Below are 25,286 nucleotides of genomic sequence, written 5' to 3' on the forward strand. Positions count from 1 at the left end.
GCTGGGGGCGTGTGTACAAATAACTGTCTCCTGGCTAGGAAAAGTTAATCCCCACAAAAGAGCCCGTTCCTACTAGGCATAGGCACCCCCATCTTCCCACCCCCTCCCCATCCTATGGCTCACCCAACACACCCTCAGGTCCTGGGCCCCCCCAGCTCTTCCTCATCATGCCCCCTCCCCCTTTGGTCCTGGCTCAACCCCTCCACCCTACCCCCACCAATTATTCCCCCTCCCACTATACCCCAGCCCCTCTCGTTCTACCCGCTGGCCCCCGCCCCCCCAGGGGCTCTGGCCCTTGGCCCCGCCCCCCACCAACTTTCTCCCACGCAGCCCACTCCCACCCCCCCAAGCTTCTCCCCACCCGCTCCGGTCCCCACTCCCGACACACACCCCCGGACTTTCCGTCTCCCACGCTCCCCGCTCCACCCAGCCCCAGTCCCCCGATTTGGTCTTTTTTGCGCATCCACCAATGCCCCCGTCCCGCGCCCCGGCCCCCCCCCATCTTTCTACCCGCCGCCAGCCCCACTCCACACCCCCCAGCTTCCCTACCCCCGCTGCCCCACTCCCCTCACACCACCCCCCGGCCTGCTCCTCCCCCCGCAGCCCCGCTTCCTCACCGCCCCAGCTTCCCCCCAGTTCACCGCCCGCCCCCCCCACAACTTTTCGCTCCCCCGCTGCCCGCCGCTCCCACACACATCCGGTCCGCTCCCCCGCTCCTCCACCGAGCTCCGCTCCTCCCACTCCCAACTTTTCTCGCCCCCGCGGGCCCGCTCACAAGCCCCCACCTACCCCCCGCAGCCCCGCTCCCAAGCTCCTCCCCCGCGCGCAGCTGGCCTCCTCTCCCACCACTATTCCCTCGCTCCGCCCCGAACCGCTCCCGTCCCCCCCCGCAGCCTCCCTCCACCCCCAAGCATTTTCTCCGGCCCGCGGCCCGCTCCCGACACACACCCCGTTTCTCCCCTCTCCCTGCAGCCCGACTCCCCCTCTCCGGCTTCTCCCCCCAACGTCGGTCATCCCTACTCCCACAGCAGACACTACAACCCCCGGGCCCCGCTCCTCCCCCGCTATCCCCACTCCCCCTCCTCCAGTCTCTCCCTCGACAGGCCCTGCTCTCCACACACACCCGCGCTTTCTCCCCCCCGCATGCCCCCAACTTCTCCCTCCCAACCTCGCTCCTACACACACCACCCGCCCTGGGCCCCGCTCCTCACCGCTCCCCTTCGTGTGGGCACCGTCATACAGCGATCTCCGCCGCAGCTTCTCGCCGGCTGCCGCGCCAGGGACAGCAGCTCGCTCGCTCGTTAGCGCGAGCGCAACTGCGCCCAGCCGCTCCCGCGGCGCTCCTAACGGCCGCCCGCGCCGCCACCATGCCCCGGCCCCAGCCGCGCGCCCCACATACGCGAAGCTGCCCGGGCCCCGCCCGAACCCGGAAGCCTTTTGTCTCGGGCCGCTGACCCCCGTCGCGACCGTTGCACGCTTCCCCCCGCGTGGGAAGCCGGAAGTGCCTCCTCCCGGTCCGCTGGGGCGAAAATGCGCGTGCGCAGGAGGGCCTCTGGGGAGAGAGAAGCGCGAGCGCTGGTGAGGGGGGGGGTGTAGCTCTCGAGGAACGCGAGCTGCCCTCTTGCGTCGGGGGGACTCCGGCCCGCTGGTGGGCGAGGGAGGGAGCTCGGGCCCGGCTGGTTGGGGAGGAGCTCGGGCCCGGCTGGGTTGGGGAGGGGAGGGGGAGCTCTGGGCCCGGCTGGGAGGGGAAGGAGCTTGGGCTCGGCTGGGTTGGAGTGGGGGGAGCTCCGGGTCCGGCTGGGGTTGGAATGGAATCCGGGGCCCGGTGGTGGGGTGGAGCTCCGGGGTCCGGCTTGGGGTGGGGGGGAGCTCTGGGCTCGGCTGGGTTGATGGTGGGGGGAGCTCCGGGCCCGGCTGGGTGGATGGTGGGGGGAGCCCGGGCCCGGTTGGGTGGGGTGGGGAGCTTCGGCTCGCTGGCAGAAGAGGGAGGGGAGTTCCGGGCGCCGGCTGGTTGGGGAGGGAGGGGAAGCTCTGGGGGCCGGCTGGGTTGAAAGCGGGGTCGGGGGGAGTTATTCTGAGAGGCCAGTTAGTCTCATGCATGATGGATCTGGTTGGTGCTGGAACAGGGGAGCTCAGTCCCATGAGATCTCGTCGCCGGGCGGAGGGCAGGGCGTTGACGTCAGGCTTGTTGTCCCCTCGCTGCACTTGAGGGGAGTGGGGGTTGTGTGGGATTCAGGGCAGGGGTCGGTTCTTCCTTCTGAAAATCAGAGGCCACGTTTCGCCACCGTTTTCAGAGGGAACGAGCAGTCCCGGCCCCAAATTCTACATGTGCCAATGGGAGCTGTGATCGCTCAGCACCTTTGACAATCCAGCTTCTGTCCTTAAAATGCCGGTCAAGTCTAGTGACTGTTCTCCAAAGCGTGAGGCAGCACCTCATGTAGCTTCCAGGCATGGCATCAGGAGCAGAGCTGAGCCCCAGAGACTGAGGCGATGGCTCTGCTGGGGTTTGCAAACTGGGGGTTGGGACCCCTCAGGGGGTCACAAGATTATTATATGGGTGCTTGTGAGCTGTCAGCCTCCACCTCAAACCCTGCTTTGTCTCCAGCATTTATAATGGTGTTAAATATGTAAAAAAGTGTTTTTAATTTATAAGGGGGTGGGGTTGCACTCAGAGGCTTGCTATGTGAAAGGGGTCACCAGTACAGAAGTTTGAGAACCACTGATGCACACCATGGCTACTTACGCAACTCAAAAATAAGCATGTTCATTTGTGCAATATACTAAGTGTACACTTACTCACAGCAAGCTGCTGTTAATGAGGATTATTACGTTATCATGCAGTTATGCCCTGAGGCCCCACTCAGGACCAATGCTTTGGCGCTTCAGGTAGCAGTGTACAAACACCTCTGATGGCATGGTATCTGCCTCAATTTGCTTATAGTTGATGTCCAGTTTTTTCTGCTTATTGTTTAGTTCTTGTATCGTTTGGTTCTTTTATGTATAAAATACTTGAAGAGGCAATGCAAGATATAGTACTTACCACAAATAATCAATGATTTGCAGCCATGCTGAATTTCAAATTGTGTTACATGTCCAACTTTTACAACACAGATCTGGGCCAGCAGACATGCCCACTAATTAACTAGTAGCTTTCAAACATTTTTGCCTCATTCCTGAGTCTATTAAATATGTCAGTCAAAAATGCAGACTCTTGTAACGGAGAAAAATATGTAAAAGTAGCCAGGAAAATGAAATCACCTGTGAAACTGCCCAAGGCTCCCATTGAGCCATTGTATTAGGTGCACTAATGCTGTTTGAGGTTGCTGATTCTGACCCTGCATCACTTCCTATTGTGCATAGTAGCCAGCAGGCTTTATGCTGGAGAAATTAGGTTGGAAAACTTGGTGAGCAGGTCGGATGAGAGAGAGCCTGCTAGCAGATCTTGGGGAATTGAGTAGCAGAAGAATTGGTTACTACCTTATTCAAAGGCTGCTCTGGAATCTCTAGTTTGAACATGGCAGGAGATGAAATTCAACCAGAGTCACTTCAACGCTTGACCGCTTCTGCTGGACTCTCTCTGCAGTCCAGCTGCCAATGAAGGAGCATAGTGTAGCCTTTAAATAACAGGGATTCAGTGTGAATTGTACTCTTTATTTTTTCCCAGGTTCCTCTTCTCACCTAAGTCACTTGAAGCACAAAAGCCCCAATCATGGATTTTCAGCATCGCCCTGGAGGTAAAACTGGGAGTGGAGGCGTAGCCTCCTCTTCAGAAAGTAACCGAGACCGCAGAGAGAGGCTTCGGCAGCTGGCTTTGGAAACTATTGACATCAACAAGGTGAACTTTGATCTCATCATGTACATAAAGAGAAGTAGACCTATTGAATCTTACCAAAGAGATGTGTTACAGGATTGCCATAAACTAAACAGGTGATCAGGGAAATATTTTTAAATAAAAGTGGGTTTCAGCTTTTAAGGAAGTAATATGTAAATGGGCATAGGGAATGAGTATTACGCTGCGCCAAATTCCAGGACTTGCTATATTCAGGCCAAGGTCAGTACCAAAAAAGAACCCACTACTAGACTGAAGGATCAGATGCTATTTCATTTGTATTATCCTGCAGACTTGTAGAGCTAAATATGACTCCTGTGTATCAATGGAAAGCTAAGGTGTTGGTCTTTCAGATCATGTGATACTGGATCTTTAAAATTAGTTCCATGATTTTTCTAATGATCCTTTTTTCTTTCTCACCCATACCCTAGCCCTCTCCTAGTTCAGATCTGATATGGTTGTTCAGTGGATGTTACCTCTCAAGCTTAGAGTTAAATCCAAAAACTGGGGTTCCCATTTTCTGAAAATTATAAAACATTGTTTCTTCATTCTAGCTTTCCTCCACGTAATGGGCACTAAAATCAAGTCAGTCTTGAAAGTGATACGAAATAATGCAAGACTATAAGCAGAATGATGTAATTGACTTTAAAGTCCAGTATCATGCAGCTTGAAGATGCTAGATGTGATTTGTTCAGAGCAGTAAAACTCTGCCAGGGCCAACAATCTTTTTGTAAGTGCTGATCCTGGCCCAGGGATTAGAGAGAGAGAATTCTGATCTTCTGACCTGTTGTGAAGGGTTTTAAAGACTGGACTGAAACACTGTCATTTGATCACATAAACAGTACACCTACTTTGATTGCAGACTTCTCCAGATAGGACCATACTTTTCCATTGTCCTTTGTACAGCATAGATCCATGCAGTTGATGCTTAAATACATTCTTTTTAATCCTTCTGAAAGGAATGTTAGTCTCATAATTGAAATCAGTGAGCCTAAGATTCCTCTCTCCAGTCCAGGAATGATCTTGCGTTAGGTATGCTAATTACCTTTGTCTGAAAATTCAGTGTACTGCAGGTTGCTGATATTTGCATGTGACTTCTCTCATTCAGTTCTTGTTCTCTTGTCCTCTCCTTAGGATCCTTATTTTATGAAAAATCACTTGGGTTCTTATGAATGCAAACTCTGCCTAACGCTGCACAACAATGAGGTGAGTTGAGCATCTGCCTGCTGATCTTAATGAAAAACCACCGTTCTAGAATTGCATCGGGCTCTGGCAAGTTTGATTCAGAGCTTGTGGGGGGCGGTGAGAGTAAAGCACGTTTAAACTTCTGCTGTAGATCGGGTGCTCTGGTTTTGTGCACGTTCTACACATTATTCAGTGCAAATTCTTCTGCCATACAAAATATGATGTTGATGTTAAGGGGACCCTAAATATGAACATTATTAGGGAGCAGATCCAAGAATAGCCCAGAAACTGGCATCCATCTTCAAAGCAATAAAATGTTAGCTTCCTCTCAGGAATTTCTGAATGCAATATCTTTTCATGTTGCGCTGTCTCTCAGCATTCCTTCTTAATGTGGTTTTCCTCTTCAGAGCAGTTCTGTTTAAGCTTTCCTTTGAATTAATCCAAACTGTTCTTGTGTTGGATGTGTATTTGAATAAACTTCCAGTGGGTCAAATTCAATTATTCATCAAGCTTGAGTGAATGTCTTTAGGCCTTCTGTCTACTCTGCTGTTGAGTATAATAGAGACACTGTTGTGCTGTCTTCAGATGTAACCCCTTAGAGATGGTCTGATTTCCAAGGGGATGACTCCTACGAACTGGCTATTTTTTGTTTTGATTTGGAGGACACTGGATAAAACTTGTCCCTGTATCTCACTTTGTGACAACAGGTTCTTATAATACCTAAGACCAGTAGAAATGTATCCATGAATTAAAAATAAAAAAAACAACAACAGTGGAAAGGTTTTATTAGGCTGAAAACCCTAAATTGCGTTTGCAGTGCACCACAGCACAAAGCTAGTGCAGGCAAGCTAGAAAGTGGTTGCTGAGAAACGGAACAAAATAAGTAAATTTGCCATTTCATATTATTTCACTTTTAATAATAAAAAAATTGTGAAGACCCTTAAAGACGTCTGTCTTTTTTTAAAAATTGATTAACTTGACAGTTTCTTTGTAAGAAGGAGCATAATTATATGAATTGGGGTTGGTTTTCATGGGCGGGGGGACGGGGGTAGATCCAGACTCTTGTCTGAAGCAAGTACCACCCCACAGCTCTGCTGTCAAAATACCTTCACAACTCCCTGTGTGGTCTGTTACCTGACTGCCAGTTCCTGAACTGACCATTGGGTGTGTGGGAGGGAAAAGGGACAAGACTTCCCAATGTGGGTTGTGAGAAGTGGAGGGTTGGGTTTCTTGGGGACATGCAAGAGAGGAAGGGGTTGGTGGTTGAGAGTTGAGTTGTGGAAGGGATGAATGAGGCCCTGAAAACAAAAATATACATTGTCCAGGTCCTCAGTGCAATTATAAGGAGGAATAAATTTTCTCTTTATGCTGTAAAAGTTAAAATGTCAGCATTTCTTAGTTTCCTTCACAAGGCACCTTAACTCCCAATAGTATCTCATCTGTGACAGTTGGATACCTCCCAACTTACTGTCATATTTAACTTTCTTATGTCTTGTTTTGTTGCAGGGAAGCTATTTAGCACATACTCAGGGGAAAAAGCATCAGACCAATTTGTAAGTTCTTAACTACAGCATTTTCCAGTCTCTGGACATTTTAAAATACACACTTACTCTTTAATATGTACTGGGTATAAGTTTTAACACATACTTCATCCCCGAGTTATTTGTTTTGCAGTAGAAATCAGAGAGCAAACTTAGTTTTGCTGTGTGCAGGCGGTGAAACAGTCTGGTTTGGTTTTTAAGCTTCCCTCTTTCCCTGGGTGCAGCCCATTAAGTAGTTCTTGTTCTCAGTCTCATGTCTTATTCTTAAGTATTGAGTGATTCAAGTGGCTGAACACAAGGTGGCTGCCGCTGATGGTGAGGAATATCTGGGAAGCTGTTACACCAAAACACATTGTACCTGACAACACTAAAATCCAAATATGTTGTAGCGACCAGCAGGCATGGAACAGTTGTGATCTATATGGTGGCTAATTCTGTGACCTTACAAAGCAAGTTATGGGTCTTCTGCAGTACAAAAATAACTTTCTTTAGAGCATTCTGAAAGTGAGCAAAAGCTCATGAGCGTGGGGGATTTGAACGTAGAGTGAAAGTTGGATAAGCTGTTGGATGACATTTTAGAAGCTTGCTTCCAAGGAGCCGAGCGATGGAGTGGCTCAGGGTGCTAGCCTAGGAAGAAGGATGGCCCACTGGTTAAAGCATTTGCCCAGGATGTGGTAGACCAGGTTTAATCCCTTGCCCTGCCACAGACTTCAGGGGTAAACTTGAGCAAGTGTCTGTGCCTCAGTTCTCCAACTCTAAAATGGGAAACGTGGTACCCAGCCTCACAGGATTGTTGGGAGGAGAAATGCACCAAAAGATTGTGTGGCGCCATACGATCTCCATTACTATAGCGTCTAAATCCTTAGATAAATACTGTTTCATGTCCGGAGCCTTTAATCCACGTGTCAAGACACCACATTCAGCTTAAGGTTATTCAGTATGGCTCAGTTGACGGCCTTTGCTAAGGGGAAGCTGTGGATCACAGTTAACCTTGATTGACGGAGTGGAGTACTGGGTCTGGGCCATACCATATCTTTAAAAATAAATATATAAATAAAAATTGAATGCTAATAAATAGCGTGGTGCAGAGGGGTTGGGGCTCCCCTCAGTATGTCCTTCTCAAGCCAGTGCTGTTGTGCCCTTAATTTCACAGGCACTAAATTCACCCACAGAATTAAATAACAGAAGTGCCCTTGATTCAGTTGGCAGGAGCCTGAAAGGTGGAGCAGCTTCATGTGCTAAGTGGAATATGACACATATGGGAGCTCCTGGTTTAGCACCGTTGCAGTGGTGGGTTCGGATTCACAGCCCTGGGGGCTGTAGTTCTCTGCATCAGGAAAGGGGTTGGAAGGAGATGGATGGCAGGGTTTCAGGGCTGGAGAGAGTGCTCTGAATGGAAAGGGTGACATTCCTAGGTGTAGTTAGATGATGACCTTCTCCTCTCCTGATTTTAGGGCTCGCCGAGCTGCGAAGGAAGCTAAAGAAGCCCCTGCCCAACCTGCACCAGAAAAAGTCAAAGTGGAAGTGAAAAAGTTTGTGAAAATTGGACGACCAGGTTATAAAGGTAGCTAGTGACTGGCATGTCTGTTACATCAGGGTACCTGGTGCTCTTTGCTGTTTGCTTGGAGTGCAATGCGGTGGGTGGGTATTAATTATAAATAAGCCTTTTAGCAGATCTGGTCATAAATGATAGACCCTCGTCCCTCTCTCCTTGCATTGTTTTGTTTGGCCATAGAATGACTCTGTCCAGCTGGCAGTCAAACAAGGGCCTGTTCAGTAATACGTTGGTAGTCACGATCTTTCAGCTGTTACAGCATCAGTGATGCAGGAGGTGAACAACATCAGATGGGATCTGGCTCTCCTCTGCCACCTACCATTGTATAAGTGTCCTCCTTTCTTTCCACAAATGCTGAGGGTCACTAGTGAGGTTTGTAGTCTCAGATTTGCTGTCATAAATAGATAGCTAAGGGTTAATGTTTCTTTTACCTGTAAAGGGTTAACAAAGGGAACCAAACACCTGACCAGAGGACCAATCAGGAAACTGGATTTTTAACTGGATTTTTTCAAAGTCAGGGAGGGAATTTTTTGACTCTGGAGTCTTTCTTTGTTTCTCAGCTATGGAGAAGCTTCTTTCTTCTTCTAATCTTCTGTGTCCAACTTAATAAGTATAAGGTAGAAAAACAATATAAGCTTTTATGTTGTTTTGGGTGTGATTTAACATGTGTGTAACTTGCTGAATGTTCCTAAATCTGGATATATCTTTTGAAATCAGACTGTTTTTTCATAGAATTTTTCTTGTAGCTAATAGCCCTGTATTGTCATCTATGTGTACAGAAAATATGTTTGTCTTTTTTCTTTCTTTTTTATATAAAGCTTTCTTTTAAAAAAAGCTAGTTTGAGTTTTTTCTCTGTCTAATGGAGAGAAAGGAAAAACGGGGGAGGGAACAACACTACGCTCTGTCGTTTCAACTCTCCTAAGTGTGCCAGGGCGGGAAAGAAGCTAAGGAGGAGGAATAGAAATCTCTTTTGTGTCCTTGTATTTGGAGTATGTCTCTTTGTGGAATAGAGGAGACCATGCTTCTGGCGATTGTGATGTAAAGAGATTGCATCAATACTCCAGGTGTATGCCCAGATAGGATAGTCTGTGGGAGCAGAGAGAAGTGGGTTATTTCCCTTTGTTGTAGGCTCAGGGTTTCTGAGTCTTGGGGTCCCTCCAGGGAAGGTTTTGGGGAGACCAGAGGGGGCCAAAACCCTGGAAATTTTGGATGGTGGCAGCGAGATCAGATCCAAGCTGGTAATAAGCTTGGGGGAGTTTCATACAAGCACCCAGATTTTGGACGCTAAGGTCCAGATTTGGGAAAGATGCATATGATATTTGCCCACCCATTTTTATTACAAAAAATAAAAATAATCCTATGGCACTTTTCATAGAAATGAGGCTTTGTCATTGTGTTCTTGGCCAAAACTTCCCTTCTGCTGCTTCCATGTTGTGTCCCCTTAGCTCCACTTGTTTTGCAGTGTGCTGTATGTCAGTTCTCTGCCTCTGCCCCAGAAGTGTCTGCGCTTCACTCGTGCTATATGTATAGCCGAACACTTTGGGTTAAAAGCTATCAAATAATGTAGAGTATTAAGAACACTGGAAAACTCTGAATGTTTGCACAATTGTAGTTTCTCTGGAGTGGTGCTGTTTGCAATACTATCTGTTCCTAAAACAGGATTGGTGTCACTCCAGCCTCAGTGCTGTATTGCAGGGGTTTTCAACCTTTTTTCATTTGTGCTCCCCTAAAAAATTTTGAATGGAGGTGCTGGCCCCTTTGGAAATCTTAGACACAGTCTGCGGACCGCAGTTTGAAACCATTGCTGTATTGAACTCATTCATTGTTCTATTACAGTGACCAAACAGAGAGATCCGGAAATGGGCCAACAGAGCCTCCTCTTCCAGGTAAGGTATCGTTAACCTCGTAACTCGAGAGATGCTAGTAAAGGAATTGCTCAGCTGGAAGTTCCCAGCAGGGTGCATTAGAAAAGAGAGACCGGCATTGTGGGTCTTGGCTCAGTACCTGGTAGACACGTTCCCACACAATTAAAACCAGCCATCCTAATATTCTTGACATGGGCTGAGGACTGAAGGGGCCCTGGAGACGGAACAACCCTCTTGTTCCTAGGAATAGTCACTGTAGGACTGTGGTTTGGCACATTGGCACGGATGCCGGGGGAGACTCACTGCTGGTCCTGCTCCTGATGATGCTGTAACTATCATTTGGGTGACTAGTGGAATCCATGACCAAGGCTGTCAAGCTGGTTTCTTTCACCAGCAGTAAATATCCTTCGTATAGAGATGTTAGTATATGTATTGGTCTTTCTTTATAACCTGGAGTCTTTTGCTGAGAGAAGGAGGGAGGAGTGAGTCTGTATCTCATGTTGCAATATCACCCCACAGATAGATTACCCAGAGATTGCTGAAACCATCATGCCTAGACATCGGTTCATGTCTGCATATGAGCAAAGGATTGAGCCCCCAGACAGACGCTGGCAATACCTTTTGATGGCGGCAGAGCCCTATGAAACCATTGCTTTCAAGGTACAATTTAAGGGCTTATTGGCTAATAGTGATTGGGAATGTGTCACATAGACTTTAAGGCCAGAAGAGACCACCACGATCACCTAGTCTGACCTCCTGCATGTTGGTCTCTCTGCCACCCCATGCATTTTTGTTGAGCTAAGAGTGGGGAATAAAGAGCAGTGCAGACCTGTGCCATTGAGCCTGTGTGGATGGGGGGATTGGTTGGCAGTGTTGAAAGAGGAGGGCGAGCACAGACTCTTGGACCACCTTTTGGGATTAAGAGGCATGTGGCTGAGAGCACGGAAACCAGGCCATCTGGGCAGCCGAGGAATTCTCTGCCTCGAGCACAGAAAGGTGCTCCTGAGTCCTTCTTGTGCAGGTGTTATGAGGAGCCGTTTTCTGTCGATACACTTGCCCTTGGCAGATATGAAAGTGACTTAATTCCTCCCCTCTGTCTATTAATGTCTGATACTAGCACATCTCACAAAAGCTGGGAATAGCTCTGTTTATCTGGCAGCTCTAGTGCTTAAAAAAAGACCCTGGAGCTAATCTGGTGGTGCTAATAATAGCTCTTCACTCCTTTTGTTACAGGTGCCAAGCAGAGAAATTGACAAAGCAGATGGAAAGTTTTGGACCCACTGGAACAGAGAAACCAAACAGGTAGCTGGTGACTCACATGTCTCACTTCTTTGTGAGGGAGTGAAAAGATAATTGTGGGGAAGAGGGGGGCACTGGCCAGTAGTTACCAGTATCCTAGCACTGATACTTCATGTTTCTTCAGTGTTGAGCCTCAGCGCTGGTCTGCTGAGCTGCTTGCAGGGCCAGGTTCTGAACTCCAATCTCCAGTGTGGGCTGAATGCTTGGTGATGGGTCAGGCTGATTGATTACATGTATCCAGTTTCCTAAGGACACTGGGCACAAAGACAGCGTGTGCTGGAGCTCTTCTTTCCTTGAGCCTGTGCTCAAAATTCTGTTTTCTGTCTAACTTATCTAATGTGTCTTTGGTATGTGATGTGAACTTCCTTGGCTCATCTGAGTTACTAAAGGGGCAGGTGTCCACCCCTCCTCCACCACCCCGAAGAAAAAAAATTTTTAATGGAGACATTCTATCTCCTAGAACTGGAAGGGAGCTTGAAAGGTCATTGAGTCCAGCCCCCTGCCTTCACTAGCAGGACTAAGTACTGATTTTTGCCCCAGATCCCTAAGTGGCCCCCTCAAGGATTGAACTCACAACCCTGGGTTTAGCAAGCCAATGCTCAAACCACTTAGCTATCCTGCCCTCTGAAGAACAGTTTCAATAAGCCTCATTATTGGCATTCTCAGCAGGGAGATGGAGATTTGAAGGGATCATCAAGACTGAACTCCTCACCCATAGAAGGGGTCCCTTCAGGTCAGGCTGAAGTGCGCTTTGAGGAAGCTAGTCCAGGAGGCAGAACTTTCCACAGGGAATGCGCTGACTTAGCAGCCGCACAGCACCAAGGAACCAATACATAGTAGCACCATGCACTGCCACTAACGTGCGCCAGCGACTGTGGGGGTGAGGTGGCCACACAGTATATACATGAGAATGCTGGGCACAGTGTAGCAGGGATGGGATGACATAAACAGAGATTGGGTTCTGCGTAATCACTAAACGAGTAGCGATCAATTTCACATCCAAAGAGAGTGTTTCGGGGTATTTAGAATGAGAAGTGGGACTGTGTTTGGTGCAAGCCCAGGGTTTGTCTGTTGATGGAGAGGCTGAGTGTGATGTGATCCCACACCTAAGGCTGGACGTATTAAGCATAATGTTTCAATGGTTAACCCTGTTTCTTGGGGTCCTGGGAGAGAACATGGCAGGGCAGCCACCTTGGGACGTTCCCAAGCTGTTTTGTTGATTGAATCTGTCCGTGTTTTTTTATTTTTTTGCCGTAGTTTTTCCTTCAGTTCCATTTCAAAATGGAGAAGCCTCCAGCTCCCCAGGCCATCCCTCCTGGACCCCCCACTGTGAAGAGGCCTCCACCGCCCCCACTGATGAATGGCTTGCCCCCACGACCACCTCTCCCGGACTCCATGCCGCCACCACCTCCTCCTCCAGGCGGCATGACCTTGCCACCTATGCCTCCCTCTGGACCTGTACCGCCCCCAGCACCACCTCAGCTGCCACCAGCTCCTGGGGTACATCCCCCTGCTCCTCTGCCCCCCATGATGAGACCACCACTTCCTACAGAGGGGCCAGGAACTATTCCCCCCCCACCTCCTTCCAACTGAAAAGCTCCTCCTGGACTCTTTTCCCAGTGGACTCCTTTTGATTTGTGTTTAATTACAAACTGTTATTTGCTCAGAGGGAAATCTTTGTCCTTTTTATATGCTAATAGCGTTGCCTGCATCCTGTAGGTTCATTAAAAGGCTTTCTATGTTGTTTTTGTATCTATGTCTGTTTCTTTGGGTTAAGAATGTTGCCTGTATTCCCCCATTAGTAGCATTAAAGGGCCCAAGAAAATGGGTAGGTGGGAGAACATTGTCAGCCTTGCTATCCTCAGTGGTATATATTCGAAGTTATAATCCAATCAATCGGAAAATAAGTAGAATTCTCATGAAATCTCAACTATATAACTGAATTAACCATGAATTAAATGTACTTAAAGTAACATCAGCTCAGTCTCATGAGTTCCAACACAACACTTCTCCCGGTATTTTGCTTAGCAAGGGAGTCATAGCATTTGGGAACTGTTCCATGCTCTATATTGTCACTTAGGATCACCCCCCCTCTCCCCCCCACACATGAAAAACGTTTGTGGGATTCCCTGACAGCTGGCTTTCCCCTGGCTGTCTCACCCACTCCAGAATTTAATCTTGTACTGGCCTTCTGATGAGCATGTACAGTGTGGTCTAAATTCAGAGTTGGTCTGAGACAGTTCAACTCCTGTAGATTTAAGTGCAGTTGCACTTGTTTTGCGAAGTTTGGATCTGGCCATGTGTATCTCAGCAGACTTTTGATAGAAGTAGATTTTTGCCCTGTGGGCTGTCTCTTGCTGCATCTTGTAGACCCAGTGCAGAAGCTGTACAGTGATTCTGTCTGAGAACTTAGATGGCTTGTGTCAGACAGCTGTGGGCAAGGTCAGTGTAAAGTAGAATTTTGAAGTGAACAAAGCCACAAACATATTTTTAAAATGAAAACTGTGTGTTTTTTAACTTGTAGAACAATAGTAAGAGGGATTTCTCTTAAGATGAGCTGGTGCTCAGCTGGTACCCTGAAACCTGCATCTTAACAGCCTATATGGCTTGAATCTGTGTCTATCAGGTTGAAATATCTTACCCTGAGATTGGTTGGAGGCTGTCACTTGTGAGTCTCTCAGTAGAGGAGAACTCTGAGCAAACAAGCCCTTTGGTCTATTCCCAGACCGTGGTCTCCAGCGCTGAGGCAGATTGAGAGTCACTGTGCTGTATTTAGCTCATGAGTATTGCACATTGACCCTGTGGACCAACAGAAAGGTCTGGCTGTGCTTTGAACTTGGTTTTGAAGACCCATGGGCATCAAATTTCCATGGAATAGATATGGCCAGGCTTAGCCGTTTGGTACTGTTGGTATCCGAGAAGGTAACAAGGAGAAGTTGCCAGTAGTTGTTATGGCCCAGTGGGGATGGTCTATTGCAGGATTATTCCCTATGTTCTCTAATCCAGTCCAGTTTTTGTCTCAAGGTCTGAGGCTTTCATTACTTTCCTTGGGAGACCCCTTCCTGATGCTCCTGCAGAATGAAATATTTTAAGACCCAAGCACTGAGTTTTTTGGGAGGAGTTGGACCAGAATGCGAATCTTTTTGAGGTGACCTCTCTAAACTGTCTGCAGAATGGAAGAGCTGGTGCTCCCAGTAATGGGCAACTTCCCAGTAGAGAGAGAGAGCTGATCAGTCTAAGCCTACCTTCCCTCAGTTTCTTCCCATTCCCCCTACTTATACCCATCTCTTCCTGTCTAAGCAATTCTGACCCCCTGGATGTTTCAAGCCCTAAGAGAAATGTCTGCCAGTCCCAGTGAAGATTCAAGCTGGACTGGCCTTCTTTCTCCACACCCTTCTTTAAAAACATCTTAAGTCAAGGACGAGCATCCCTATGAATAAGGTAAACAGCTTTAATTTTATAACATTTCCAAGCACTAGATGCGATGCCAAAAATAGAACAGAAAAACTCCTTTGAATCGGCCCTCCCTCCTTAATAGCACATTGGCCTCTGAATTTTTCTCAGGGGAGGTGTGTTGTGCATTGTCAACCCAAGGTCACTTTGTTTGAACGGAGATGCAGTCCTCCCCTTACATAAGTGTTTCGAGGGATGCACTCGAGTAACTAGCCTCAGCGTTCAGAGCTGCTCAGAGCTGGAACATGAGGCCCGTGCTTGCAATGGCTTTGCGGTGCCTGCTGCTGCTCCTCCCCTCAACTGCTCTGCTTAGAAAAGGAGGCGTTGGGGGAGGACTTTCACTTGCTGAAGAACTGGAAATAACCTTTTCAAAGGAGTCAGGACTTGGAGAGGAGCGAAGACAAAAGGAAGATGGAAGCATATATGAAGGAGCAGAACCCAACTTAATGCCATTGACGTCCAAGGCCACCACTGCTACTCGTCTCCTCTTGAAGAGTGACAAGCCAGATGATGCCAAAAGAGCAAAATGCCCTCAGCTCATCCCTGAGGAGGCAGTTTTCCCAGTTCTGGGGTCAGATTCCAGCCTCCCACCTTGGTCCGTTGGTGGGCTAGAAGGGCCAGTGTGCAGAGTGAAAATGGGCAGGAGGTACGGCTTGGGCCAGAGCCACTTGGAAGTTGTGGGGGTCCTTACCAGCTATGAAAGCAATTTCCTCAAGGTGGTGAGACGTTCAAGCTGGGATCAAGGCCAGCTGGAGACCTTTGGAATCTGTCCTGCTGGGGAGACCCATTCTGCTCTCTTGTCTCTGAAACACATCAGTGCTCACTTGGCCGACCCAGGGGAGAACAGGTTCCTTGTGCTGCATCTTGAAGAAGGTAGGTGCTAAGAGACCCCTGAACTGACTGACTGGGTTGAGAGAGATGCTCAGATACCATGTTGATACACGTGGTATTACCCAGCAAATTACTGCTTTGCACGCTAAAGAGAGGGGTTGGTAGAAGATGGGAAGGGGAGCCCCTCTCTGAGTAAAAATTACCTTATCAGTACAGTAAACTTCCTATTTGTCCTTACCCACCATCTGAAGTGTGGTGATCACCTCGAGTGTGTGTCCCCATCATCAACAACCTCCCATCCTCTGCTTTGACTTCCAGTGCTGCTGGGTTAATGGACTCCACCACTGCCCTTGTTCCTGGCCCTCAAGGGCCATCTCACTCATTCCGCCAATATTTACGGTAAAATCCAAAGGATCAGTTTAGACCATGTTCTCTTACTGGAGAAAAGAGCGGGGAGGGAGGATATGTTCCTAAAGATGGCAACAATGTTCTTGCCTGCTCTTAACAGTGACCCAGTTCATAGGAGCTCTTCATACCCCAGCAGTGGGCCTGGCATAAAATCCTAGAAAGAGCTGATTGCTGAGAACAATTCACTCTTGTTCTTTCCCTGGTAGTGTCAGTCTCCTGCGAAATGTCTCCAATCCTGTTCTTGAAGCATATCTCAGTCCTTGCTGCCAGGCTGAGTTTGCCTGTGTAAAAACCCTGCAGTTCCTCCTTTGCAGTACATGGCACGAGGATTCTTAAGCAGGCAAATGTGAATGGATCTGTCCAGGTGTAGCACCCCTCACACTTACCCTGGGGTGGCTGTGAGGAAAGGGCACCATTGAGACTCTCCTAAATCAGTGAGGTTCTGTCTTTGGCCCTGTTCACCCTGGCAGCCACGTCTGTCTGAGGGATCTCTTACCAGCAGCATTCTAGCATGGGCAAGGTTTTGACCTGGCTGAGAACTATGCTAGTTAAAGTGGGTGAACTTTCTTCCCACTCCCCTACACCCAGCCAACAGCATGTTTAAATATATAACACTTTGTGCTGGCTTGAGGTGGTCAGATTAGATGATCATAATGGGCCCTTCAGGCCTTAACATCGGTTTAGTCATGTGCAGCTGCAATGTCAGTGTTCCCTCACTTCACTTCTCCAGGTCAGGGGTGGGATCATATCCATGAATGAAAAGGGAATTCAGTCTCCAAGGCATGTCCATTCTTTTGGCCTCTCTGCTGAGCCTGCCTGTATAGTGGTGGCCGGCTCGGAAGCTGGGTTTTGTTCCATGGATACCTGCGTGGCATCCCTGAGCACCCAGCAGCTGTTAAACTCTGACTTGGGCTGGATTCGAACCAGCAACGCAGAGCTGAAGAGTGCTGTCCCTGGGCGGCAGTGCCCCGAGCGATCCAGTTCATCCTGAAGAATAGCTTTGTATTACCGTTCTCAGACAGAAGGAAATCTTGGGCACACTTGGTGAGAGAAACCACCCTATAATTGCTCCCAGGACAGTTGTATTTATTGTGTATGGCTCTGAATAATTTGTTAGTTCTGGCCTGGGGAAGCTTCCCAGGGCCTGTGAAACAGCAGGAAGCTTTTGCAGTTAACCATTTTTTTTTGTACTTTTTAAATGAAAACAAATTTGTCTCTCAATTTAGCAAAATGGTGTCCCCCACGCATTCAGCCATATTTTGCTGTATTATCACTGACGTTTGCTAGTTAGCACTAGTCATGTCACTCAATGCAAAGTTTAGGGTGTCCTTGCAAAGCCAGGTTTACAGAGGCTGTGTGGTTTGCTGGGTTGAACAGAGGCCTGGGAGTCAGGACCCGTTCAATTTAATCTTGGCTCTGATGCCTTTGCTAATGCTCTGATCTCTCCAGGATCACCACACCCATCACCACTGTAGTCAAGCTCCTGGCCGGACTCAACAGCACAAGTCACTTAGCCCAAGTTGGTACCCAGCAACTGAGATGCCCCAAATCAGTGACTGGTTCTAAAAGTTTTTGGTCTTAAACTCCCTCTGAAGCATCTGGCACCAGCACTGTAGGAAGACAGGATACTGGGGTAGATGGACCATTGGTATGGCTGTTCTGATGTGGGTGTCGCCCCTCCCACTCCAGCCCTCTGGTCCCTGCCTCTGAACAAGCGATAGCTTCGGATCCAGGATGTGCATTTTGCCAGAACTGGTTATCGTTAGGGTGAGTAATTCACCTTGCTCTGTGGCTTGGAGATCTTTGAGTGACTTCCCCATTACTGCTTCTCCTGCCTCCTCCTTTCTAGGAGCTTCCTAAATACTGTGTATAAATTAGTGGTGAGCCCCACCGCAATCAGTGGTAGGGTCTTGTGCACCTCTAAGAACAGGTTGTTACTGGAATAGCTTCTGCCAGAGAACGCATTTGTGATGTCCTCCAAGTGCATTATCTCATCTCCTTGAACGACATCCTGCTGTTACCGATTTCAGGAGGCCACACACCTATGCGCTTACTCCGGAGGCTACTGTGAGTGTGAAGAGGCATCTCTGGAGGGGCACCAGGGGTCCATCTTAAAGTCAGACAGCAGGAGAAGTGAGAGTCTGGAGAAACTAGACCGGTCAGAGTTTGAAAAGGGGGAAGGTTTCAGTCTTGGAATGAACTGGGTGCAGCATATGTGGGAGTCTTCTGCCCTCTGGACAGAATCAGAACTGCGGTGTGTTCTAGACCCCTACATAATGCTAAACATGGCAGGGTCTGGGCTTTTGAAGCAGGAGGATCTGGATTCTGTCCTCAGTGCTACTGAGATGTGGAGGCTGGACATAGTGTGCGGCATTGGAGGGCATCCCACTGAGCCCAGAGACCGAGAAATGGCAGCCAGGGGCAATGTGTAGGAGCAGCTGGGGTTTGTTAAAGTGGCATCTGGCCTAATCTCGGCTTGGAACAAGGGCAGGGCAAAAATTTCCTGAAATCCCATTGTATGGGCAGGGCAGCAGGAGCAAATACCTTCTAATGCCACCAGCAGACAAGGGGCTGGGGTAGATCCCTGTGGCAGCCCTGAAACCCAAGGAGCCTAGGAACTGGCAGTTCAGAAAGGGATCTGTTCAGCTCATTATCCTGGCGGCACCAGCTGCTTCAGAGGAAGGTGCAATAATCATAGCAGTGGGTGGTGATCTAGAATAACCTGCCTATAGGGGAAACAACTACTTCATCCCGGGCAGTTACCGATTGTCTTATGCCCTGCGACAGAGAGGTTTGTAACTCCAGTGGTTTTGTTTTTTAGCTAGTACCCGTGTGGATTCCTCAGCCATTATCACAGTCTCCCTAATCCTTTTTTTGGTGTCCCTTGAAAAACTTGGCCTCTGACATCTTGTGTCCAGGAGTTCCACGGGTTAGCTGCATGCTAAAGTGTATTTCCATTTACCCAGCAAGAGAGTCATGCTGTTTGTGTTGGCTTTTCTCTGGCAGTGAAGTGGGATGCAGAGACAAAGCTTAGGTTTAAGCTGGCTTTTCAAGAGGACGTGGGGCGGTCACTTGGAGAGCTCCAGTCTGCCTTGCTGGTGTTTTATCCTGGAATCAAGGAAAGGAAGGGCAGCAAAGCAAGAGAGAAGCTCCTGGCAGCAGGAGAAGGGCTGCCCCAGAAGCAGGTAAGCAGCTGCCCAAGGCTGGCTTTCTTTATCTGTTCCGCACAGCTGAGTGGTGGCAGGGCATGCTCCCGCCACCAACACGCCTTGTCCTAGATCACTAACAGGGCTCAGTCTTGACCCACTCAATCTTTGGCCCCCGCTGCTGCTAGCAAGGAGCAAGTAGCATCTGCCATGATGGGGGTTTTTGCAGCACAGGTCCCCACACTAGGAGCTGGATTGGGACTGGCACGGGCTACCAGCCAAGTAAGCACGTTGCTTTAGGTTGCATAAATCACTTTGCACCGTAACTTTTATTTTGTGCCATGATACTGGTGCCCGTCCCTCCACCACCTCCTCCATGGATTCTCTGGGAGTCCCTGATGTAGTAGGTGGAGATTTGGTGTGTTCCTGTAGGTGTCGCTCTTATCCCTTCATCCAAACTGAGGACTGTGGGAAAGACAAGGGAGGGGGATCTCTGTGTGCTGCCAGAACTTCCCATGCTCCTTGGTGAGGAAGGCAGAGAGCTCTCAGCTTCTCGGGGGGTGGGGGTTGCTCACTATCAATCCATCACCCAGTCAAATGACAGCACCACTCACCTGCCAGCACTCCCATGCTCCAGCCTCTCTAGCGTTGGCGTGCCAGGCTGTGTCCAGCAAGGGAGAGGCGGTGGTTACTCCTGGGAAGGGTGGCTCCCCAGCTGAGGCATCCCATGTAACCAGGCAGCAGGGGTGGATGCACCAACCTTGCTGTGCTCTCTGCCTCCCTATGAATCCACTGACAAAATGCGTCAAGTTGCCTGAGCTGCGAGTGGCGGCTGTAAAAATGGCCCTGGAGGGCTCTGTGTATATTGGCTGTTGGGGATTCTCACTCAGATGTGCTCACTTCACACGGGTGCAGGGTGACTGAACTCGTAATGACAGCCCTGGCTGGGTCATCAGTGAGGAATAAAACTAGCACCTCTGTATCTAAATGCAGGAGCCAAAGGACCAGTTCTGCTGGCTGAAGCCAACTCGTAACTGTGTGTGCGTGTTATCCCCACTGAAGGGGGGCACAGAGCCATGCTGTTAGCCGGCATTGCACCTAGCTGGGCTCGAGTACCCGAGCACCGGCTTCTGGTGCTAAAAGCAGCCGTGTGGATGTTCAGGCTCTGAAGCCTGGGGGGTGAGTGGGCTTCAGAGCCCAAGCTCTGGCCTGAGTGCCAGTGTCGACACAGCTGCCTTTCGTGCTGGACTCGGAGCGTGAGCCCTGCATGCTGGAGGCTGTAGAACTGGGCTCTGACTCCCGGCCGTGAGCTGCCATTTGCAGTGTAGCTGTACCCCGGGAGTGACTCTTTCCCTCTCTCACCTGGCCCGTCACCTGTGCTGAGTCTGCAGGCCGGATTCTGCCCTCGGTGACAACGGGGTTGGACAGGAGACACCAAAGGCTAAATTTGGCCCTGCAAGGGGACTCTAGGACAGTCCCATGGTGGCTGCACTTGAAGGACTAGACTCCAGCGCCCTCTCCTGGAGCTGGACTGGCCTTGCAGCGCTAATGGGAACAGACTCTGTTGTCTTCCACAGCTGGGCCAATTGGGCTCTGACACACACAGGGGGCAGAGCCATTGGATAAGGATGAGGCATTTTAATTGTCACTTTTCAGAGCAGAAGTGCCCACAAAGGGCTGGATTTCCAAGACCTCAGCTGCCATGTGGGCACTAAAACATGAAAACATGGCCACTTGGGGCGGGGGGAGGGGGGGGAAGTGGGGCAATTTGCCCCAGGCCCCGCAGGGACCCCCATGAGAATATAGTATTCTATAATATTGCAATTTTTTTTTTTATGGAAGGGGCACTCGAAATTGCTTTGCCCCAGGCCCCCTGAATCCTCTGGGCGGCCCTGCACTAAAATAAGCAGCCAGATTTTTCAAGTGCTTTCCATGAAGCAGTTCTGCAGCACCAGGCCGTGACTGGGGGCAGTGCCCCCTACAGGCACCCTTTTGCCTTTCACGTTTTTCACAGGAACCAGCCCTGTGAATATTAAACCCCTACCCTTGCCGCCTTCTCTCTCAGCACGGCTGCTCCGTGTACGTCCCAGAGCCAGGATTTGCTTATATCGCTGACGCAAACGAGGCTGTCACAGCTGATCCCACTACAGGAGAGTGAGCCTTGTGCATCTGCTGGCTTTCAGCTCCCAGGGGGAGTGCGCAGCCAGCTGGGTAGATCCGCTCTGCACATGTGCACTCAGCGTGTTTAAGCTGAACTGCTGAGAGGAAATAAATACAGAGACTTCTAATGGCGTTCAGATGTGTCCAGCCAAATCTTGCAGCCTTTACTTAGGCACAGCTACCTCTGACTGTAAGGTTTTGCCCTGTGTTGGGAAAAGGAGTAAATACAGGAGCCCTGCTGGAGACAGTGACCGAACTCCTGTTGCCTTCAGGGGGTAGTAAAGGACCTGTGCTGTGGCACAGCATAGCAGGCATGTCAGTGCACTCCCTTGGGACATGCTGGAGCACTGGTCAGGCTCCTCTGGCATTGAGCTGCCCATGGCTGGAGGAGGCAGCTGCTCACTTTCAGGGGTCTGCCACCCAGTCGGCTGCACAGGGAAAATCCTAGGCAGCTTAGAAGCTCCTTGTTTTTTTAAATCTGAATTTACAACCAAGCCCCAGGCTAGGTCGGCTCCATGTCAGCGTTGCCAGAATGGCAGTGTTGGAGGCAGCCCCCTGACCCTCCAGCACTAGGGTGAAATCATTTCAGGTCAGCAGGGGCTGGAAGCTGCCTCCCAGCTGCTCTGTGGCTGGTGTGGAGTGAGCATGCTGGGTCTCAGAGCTGTCCCCAGCAGGCAGAAAAACCCGTCAGCAAAAGGGCCAAGGCCTGAGTGGGCCATGGGCACTAAGCACCACTCCCAGCCTGAGACGGGAAGAGCGGGGGGGAAAGATGCTGTGGCCACTGCTCCAGACTCTGGCCCATTCCTTTTCCAGCATCTCCCAGTGCTGAACAGATGGAGCCCCCCTCGCCCTGTTCCCTTTTCTGATCTGTTCCCCAGGGGCACGGCCCTGCCTGCCCCCTCTCATCCCTGCAGCCCTGGGAGCAGCTCAGTGGATGTGCTGAGAAGCCTGCAACAGCCAGGAACAGATTATAATGCTGCGTGTGTGTAGATCCCTGAAGGAAATGGACAGAGCTGCCTTTGTAGTCAGCAAGGCCTCTGGTTTGCAGGCAGGGGGAGATCCAGACCAGACTGCTGTTCCCCTCCAGCTCCTGGACAGTCAGTTACCTCCGATTTATATTCCTTCATGCTCAGCTGCCTGGGCCTCTGCAGGCCCATCCCCTGGGTACAGTCTGGGCCTGCTGGGCTCTTGTCCCATCGTATGGGGTCAGCCAGGCAGGGACGGGTTTGTGTGCACCCACCCCTTCTGCTCTCTTCCACCTCCCCCGGGCTCTGCTCTCTCTGCAGGCTCTCTGCCTCTCCAGGGACACCCAGTACCTGCTGCTTGGGGCCTCGGTGATGTCTGCCATCCGCTCACACCGGCAGCTCAGCTTCGACGTTTCCTTGGCAATCAGGCGTCCCAGTGACGGAGGTACGAGGAGGGGCTCCTGGGCAGCTGAGAGTTCTCTGATGGCTGGGGGGCCTGTAGCCCATTGGGGTCTCGAGCGTGATGGCAGAAAGAGCTTCCACTGACTGGCTGCTGTACGCAAACACAGAGAAGTTATCCGTGGAGGCAGTGCAGCCTAGGGGTTAGTGTGAGGGGAGTGGCAGCCCAGACTCCTGGGTTCTATCTGGGGCTCTGGGGGACCTTTTGAAAGCCCCATCATTTTCATCCCCAGCTGTAGTGTGAGGACAACTGTGGGCTCCACCCCAGGGGCTGGGTGGGTGTCTGGGGAGGGTACCAAGCCCCTTATTGGGAAGGGGTGTCCTACTGCTGCTGATTTCCCCCTTCTCCATCTTCTCCACTCCCTGCCAGGCTCCCTTCTGCCCCCCCTGGAGGCCCAGCAACTGCTCTTCGGTGCTGACGAGAAGTGTTTCACCAGAATGACCCCAGCCTTGCTCTTGCTGGTGAAGCCGCGGTGCGAGGAAGACGCCCCGTCCCCCTCTTCCTTCCTCTCAGTGGGTGGCATGGTAGAGATGGTCCCTTACCCACAGCCCAGGTGTGCAGGCTTTCAGGATGGAAACCGGGGGAGGGGAGCGCCCGCCATTCCAGCTGGGGAGACCCTCAGTCACTTGCCATCAGCTCTGAGCAGCTCAGCCTGCCCTAGCCCCCCTGCTTTGCCCAGGGATTTAGAACGGACAGGCCGAGTGTCTGAGGTCGGAGCAGTGCGGGGGGGACAGTGTCCCGGCAGACTGACCCTTTCTGGGCTGTTCTCCATGTCCAGGGCTCTGCAATGGGTTGGCATCTTTGGGGGCAGCCCAGTCACATGTCGAGGGCACTTCTGAAGATGGGGGTTGGGGGGATGCAGGGGCTGGTGGCTTGGGGAAGGGGCTGCCCCCAGGTCTGAGTGCAGCATGTTCCCCTCTGAGGGCCATGTGAAATGAGTTGGGTGGTTCTGTCTCGTTCTTGGGAGACAGGTGCCCACGTGGCAACCTCCCCTCCAGCCTGTCATTGCTCCAGCGCAGAGTCCCGAGGGACAGCGAGCCCCACAGATAGACAGTGGGAGGGGGGCATGGTAGGCCAGGGTGGGAGGCTCATGCAGTTGCGCCTGCTCTGTGGCTAGAGTCCTCTGCTCCGGGGGCTGCCAGCTGGGCACCATTCGCCAGCACTGAGCTCCCTGTGGGGCACTAAGAAAGCCCCTCGGGCTCCAGCCCCCCCACATTCCTGGGTTGGGAGTCCGCTCCAGTACAGATCCCAGCAGGGGGCACTGGGGTGCTGGGAGACTGGGTCAGGCAGAATGTGCTCTGCAGTGCCCTGATAATGTCCTATGGCAGGAGTGGGGCAGGGAGTGCCAGGCCCTGCGGTTGGTGCCTTGTCCCAAGTGTGTGTGTGGGGGGAGGCCCCGTGCCCCTATGCCCCATGGGGGGATGGGCCCCATGGGGGAGGGGAAGGCCCTGTGCCCATCATGGGGTGAGGGGTATCTGGGCCCCGTGTGGGAGGGGGAGCCCCCAGGCCTGTGGTTGGGCCTCTTGCATAAAGGACCCTTTGTGACCTGGTCTGTGTCTCCCTGGCAGCTCGCACCCTGGTGGCAAGGCCGAGGAGCCGGCCTCTAATGCAGCTGCTGGCCAGGCCAATGCTTCGTCCCCAGTGCCTGGCAGCCATGACCAGTTCCTGGGCAGCCTGACCAGGTTCGTCAGCAGGGTCCTGAGCCCCTCGGGGGAGCCACCTACTGCCTCCGGCCTCCACCACAAGCTGGACTTCAAGACGATGGAGACGCTTCCTCACCAGCTGCTCAACCTGTCAGAGCAGGCAGCCCTGGAGCGGCTGGTGCAGTCGGACGAGCCCCTGGTGCTCCTGTTCCCCCAGAACAGCCAGGCACTGCTGGAGCAGCAGTTCGGGCACTGGCAGCTGGAGGGGAGCCTGCTGCAGCAGCTGCTGGAGAAGCTCCAGGCTGTCATCCAGGAGCTGAGGGAAATCCCAGCCTTTCAAGCCAACACGGACCTCTTCCAGCACCTCCTGGCCTTCTGCTATTACCCCCTGGGCTCGGGCAGCAGTGACCCCACAGAGCTGCCCCATGGCCACCGGAAGCTGCGCACGCTGCTGCTGCTCAAAGCCCTGCAGACGGTGCGCGCCCACTGGCAGGAGAAGAGGAAGGTGTCCCGGCAGAACCGCAGCACTGGGCCCCAGGCCTACTGCCGGCTGCAGGAGCTGACGGTCGACCTCCACTACGATTTCATCATCGTCCCTGCGGAATACATTGCCAACAACTGCGAGGGCTCCTGCCAGCGCCCGCTCTCTGCCCGCATCCCCCACTACTCCTCCCACACAGTGCTGCTGCTGGACATGCAGGAACGGGGCACGCCCCTCCGGCGCAGCCCCTGCTGTGTGCCAGTCAAATACTCCAGCAAGGAGATCATCCGCTTCACCGGGGAGGGCATGCAGGTCACGACGTACCCCAACATGGTGGCAGTGGAGTGCGGCTGTCGGTAGAGATGCCCGGCCTGTCCCATCTCTCCCTGGCATCCTTTGGCCTTCAGAGCTCGGAGGGAGGCAACTGAGCTGAGCCCATGACCTGGGCCTTTCCCCGCAATACT

The 25,286-nt window shown here is 51.2% G+C and overlaps 2 protein-coding genes across 2 annotated transcripts; both read left to right on the forward strand.

Moving 5' to 3' along the window:
• Positions 1–1,566: 1,566 nt before the first annotated feature.
• Positions 1,567–13,019, forward strand: SF3A2 (splicing factor 3a subunit 2). Its single transcript, XM_032779805.2, has 9 exons — positions 1,567–1,578; positions 3,665–3,835; positions 4,964–5,035; positions 6,521–6,567; positions 8,010–8,119; positions 9,948–9,997; positions 10,496–10,636; positions 11,210–11,278; positions 12,533–13,019. Exons 2-9 carry the CDS (start codon positions 3,710–3,712, stop codon positions 12,866–12,868), a joined length of 951 nt encoding a protein of 316 aa, XP_032635696.1. The 5' UTR covers positions 1,567–1,578; positions 3,665–3,709; the 3' UTR covers positions 12,869–13,019.
• A 1,527-nt stretch (positions 13,020–14,546) lies between these two features.
• Positions 14,547–25,263, forward strand: AMH (anti-Mullerian hormone). Its single transcript, XM_032779796.2, has 5 exons — positions 14,547–15,601; positions 18,974–19,152; positions 22,560–22,683; positions 23,068–23,251; positions 24,267–25,263. Exons 1-5 carry the CDS (start codon positions 14,974–14,976, stop codon positions 25,180–25,182), a joined length of 2,031 nt encoding a protein of 676 aa, XP_032635687.1. The 5' UTR covers positions 14,547–14,973; the 3' UTR covers positions 25,183–25,263.
• Positions 25,264–25,286: the final 23 nt, after the last annotated feature.

The sequence above is a fragment of the Chelonoidis abingdonii genome, chromosome 11, assembly GCF_003597395.2.
Source record: "Chelonoidis abingdonii isolate Lonesome George chromosome 11, CheloAbing_2.0, whole genome shotgun sequence".
NCBI lineage: Eukaryota > Metazoa > Chordata > Testudines > Testudinidae > Chelonoidis > Chelonoidis abingdonii.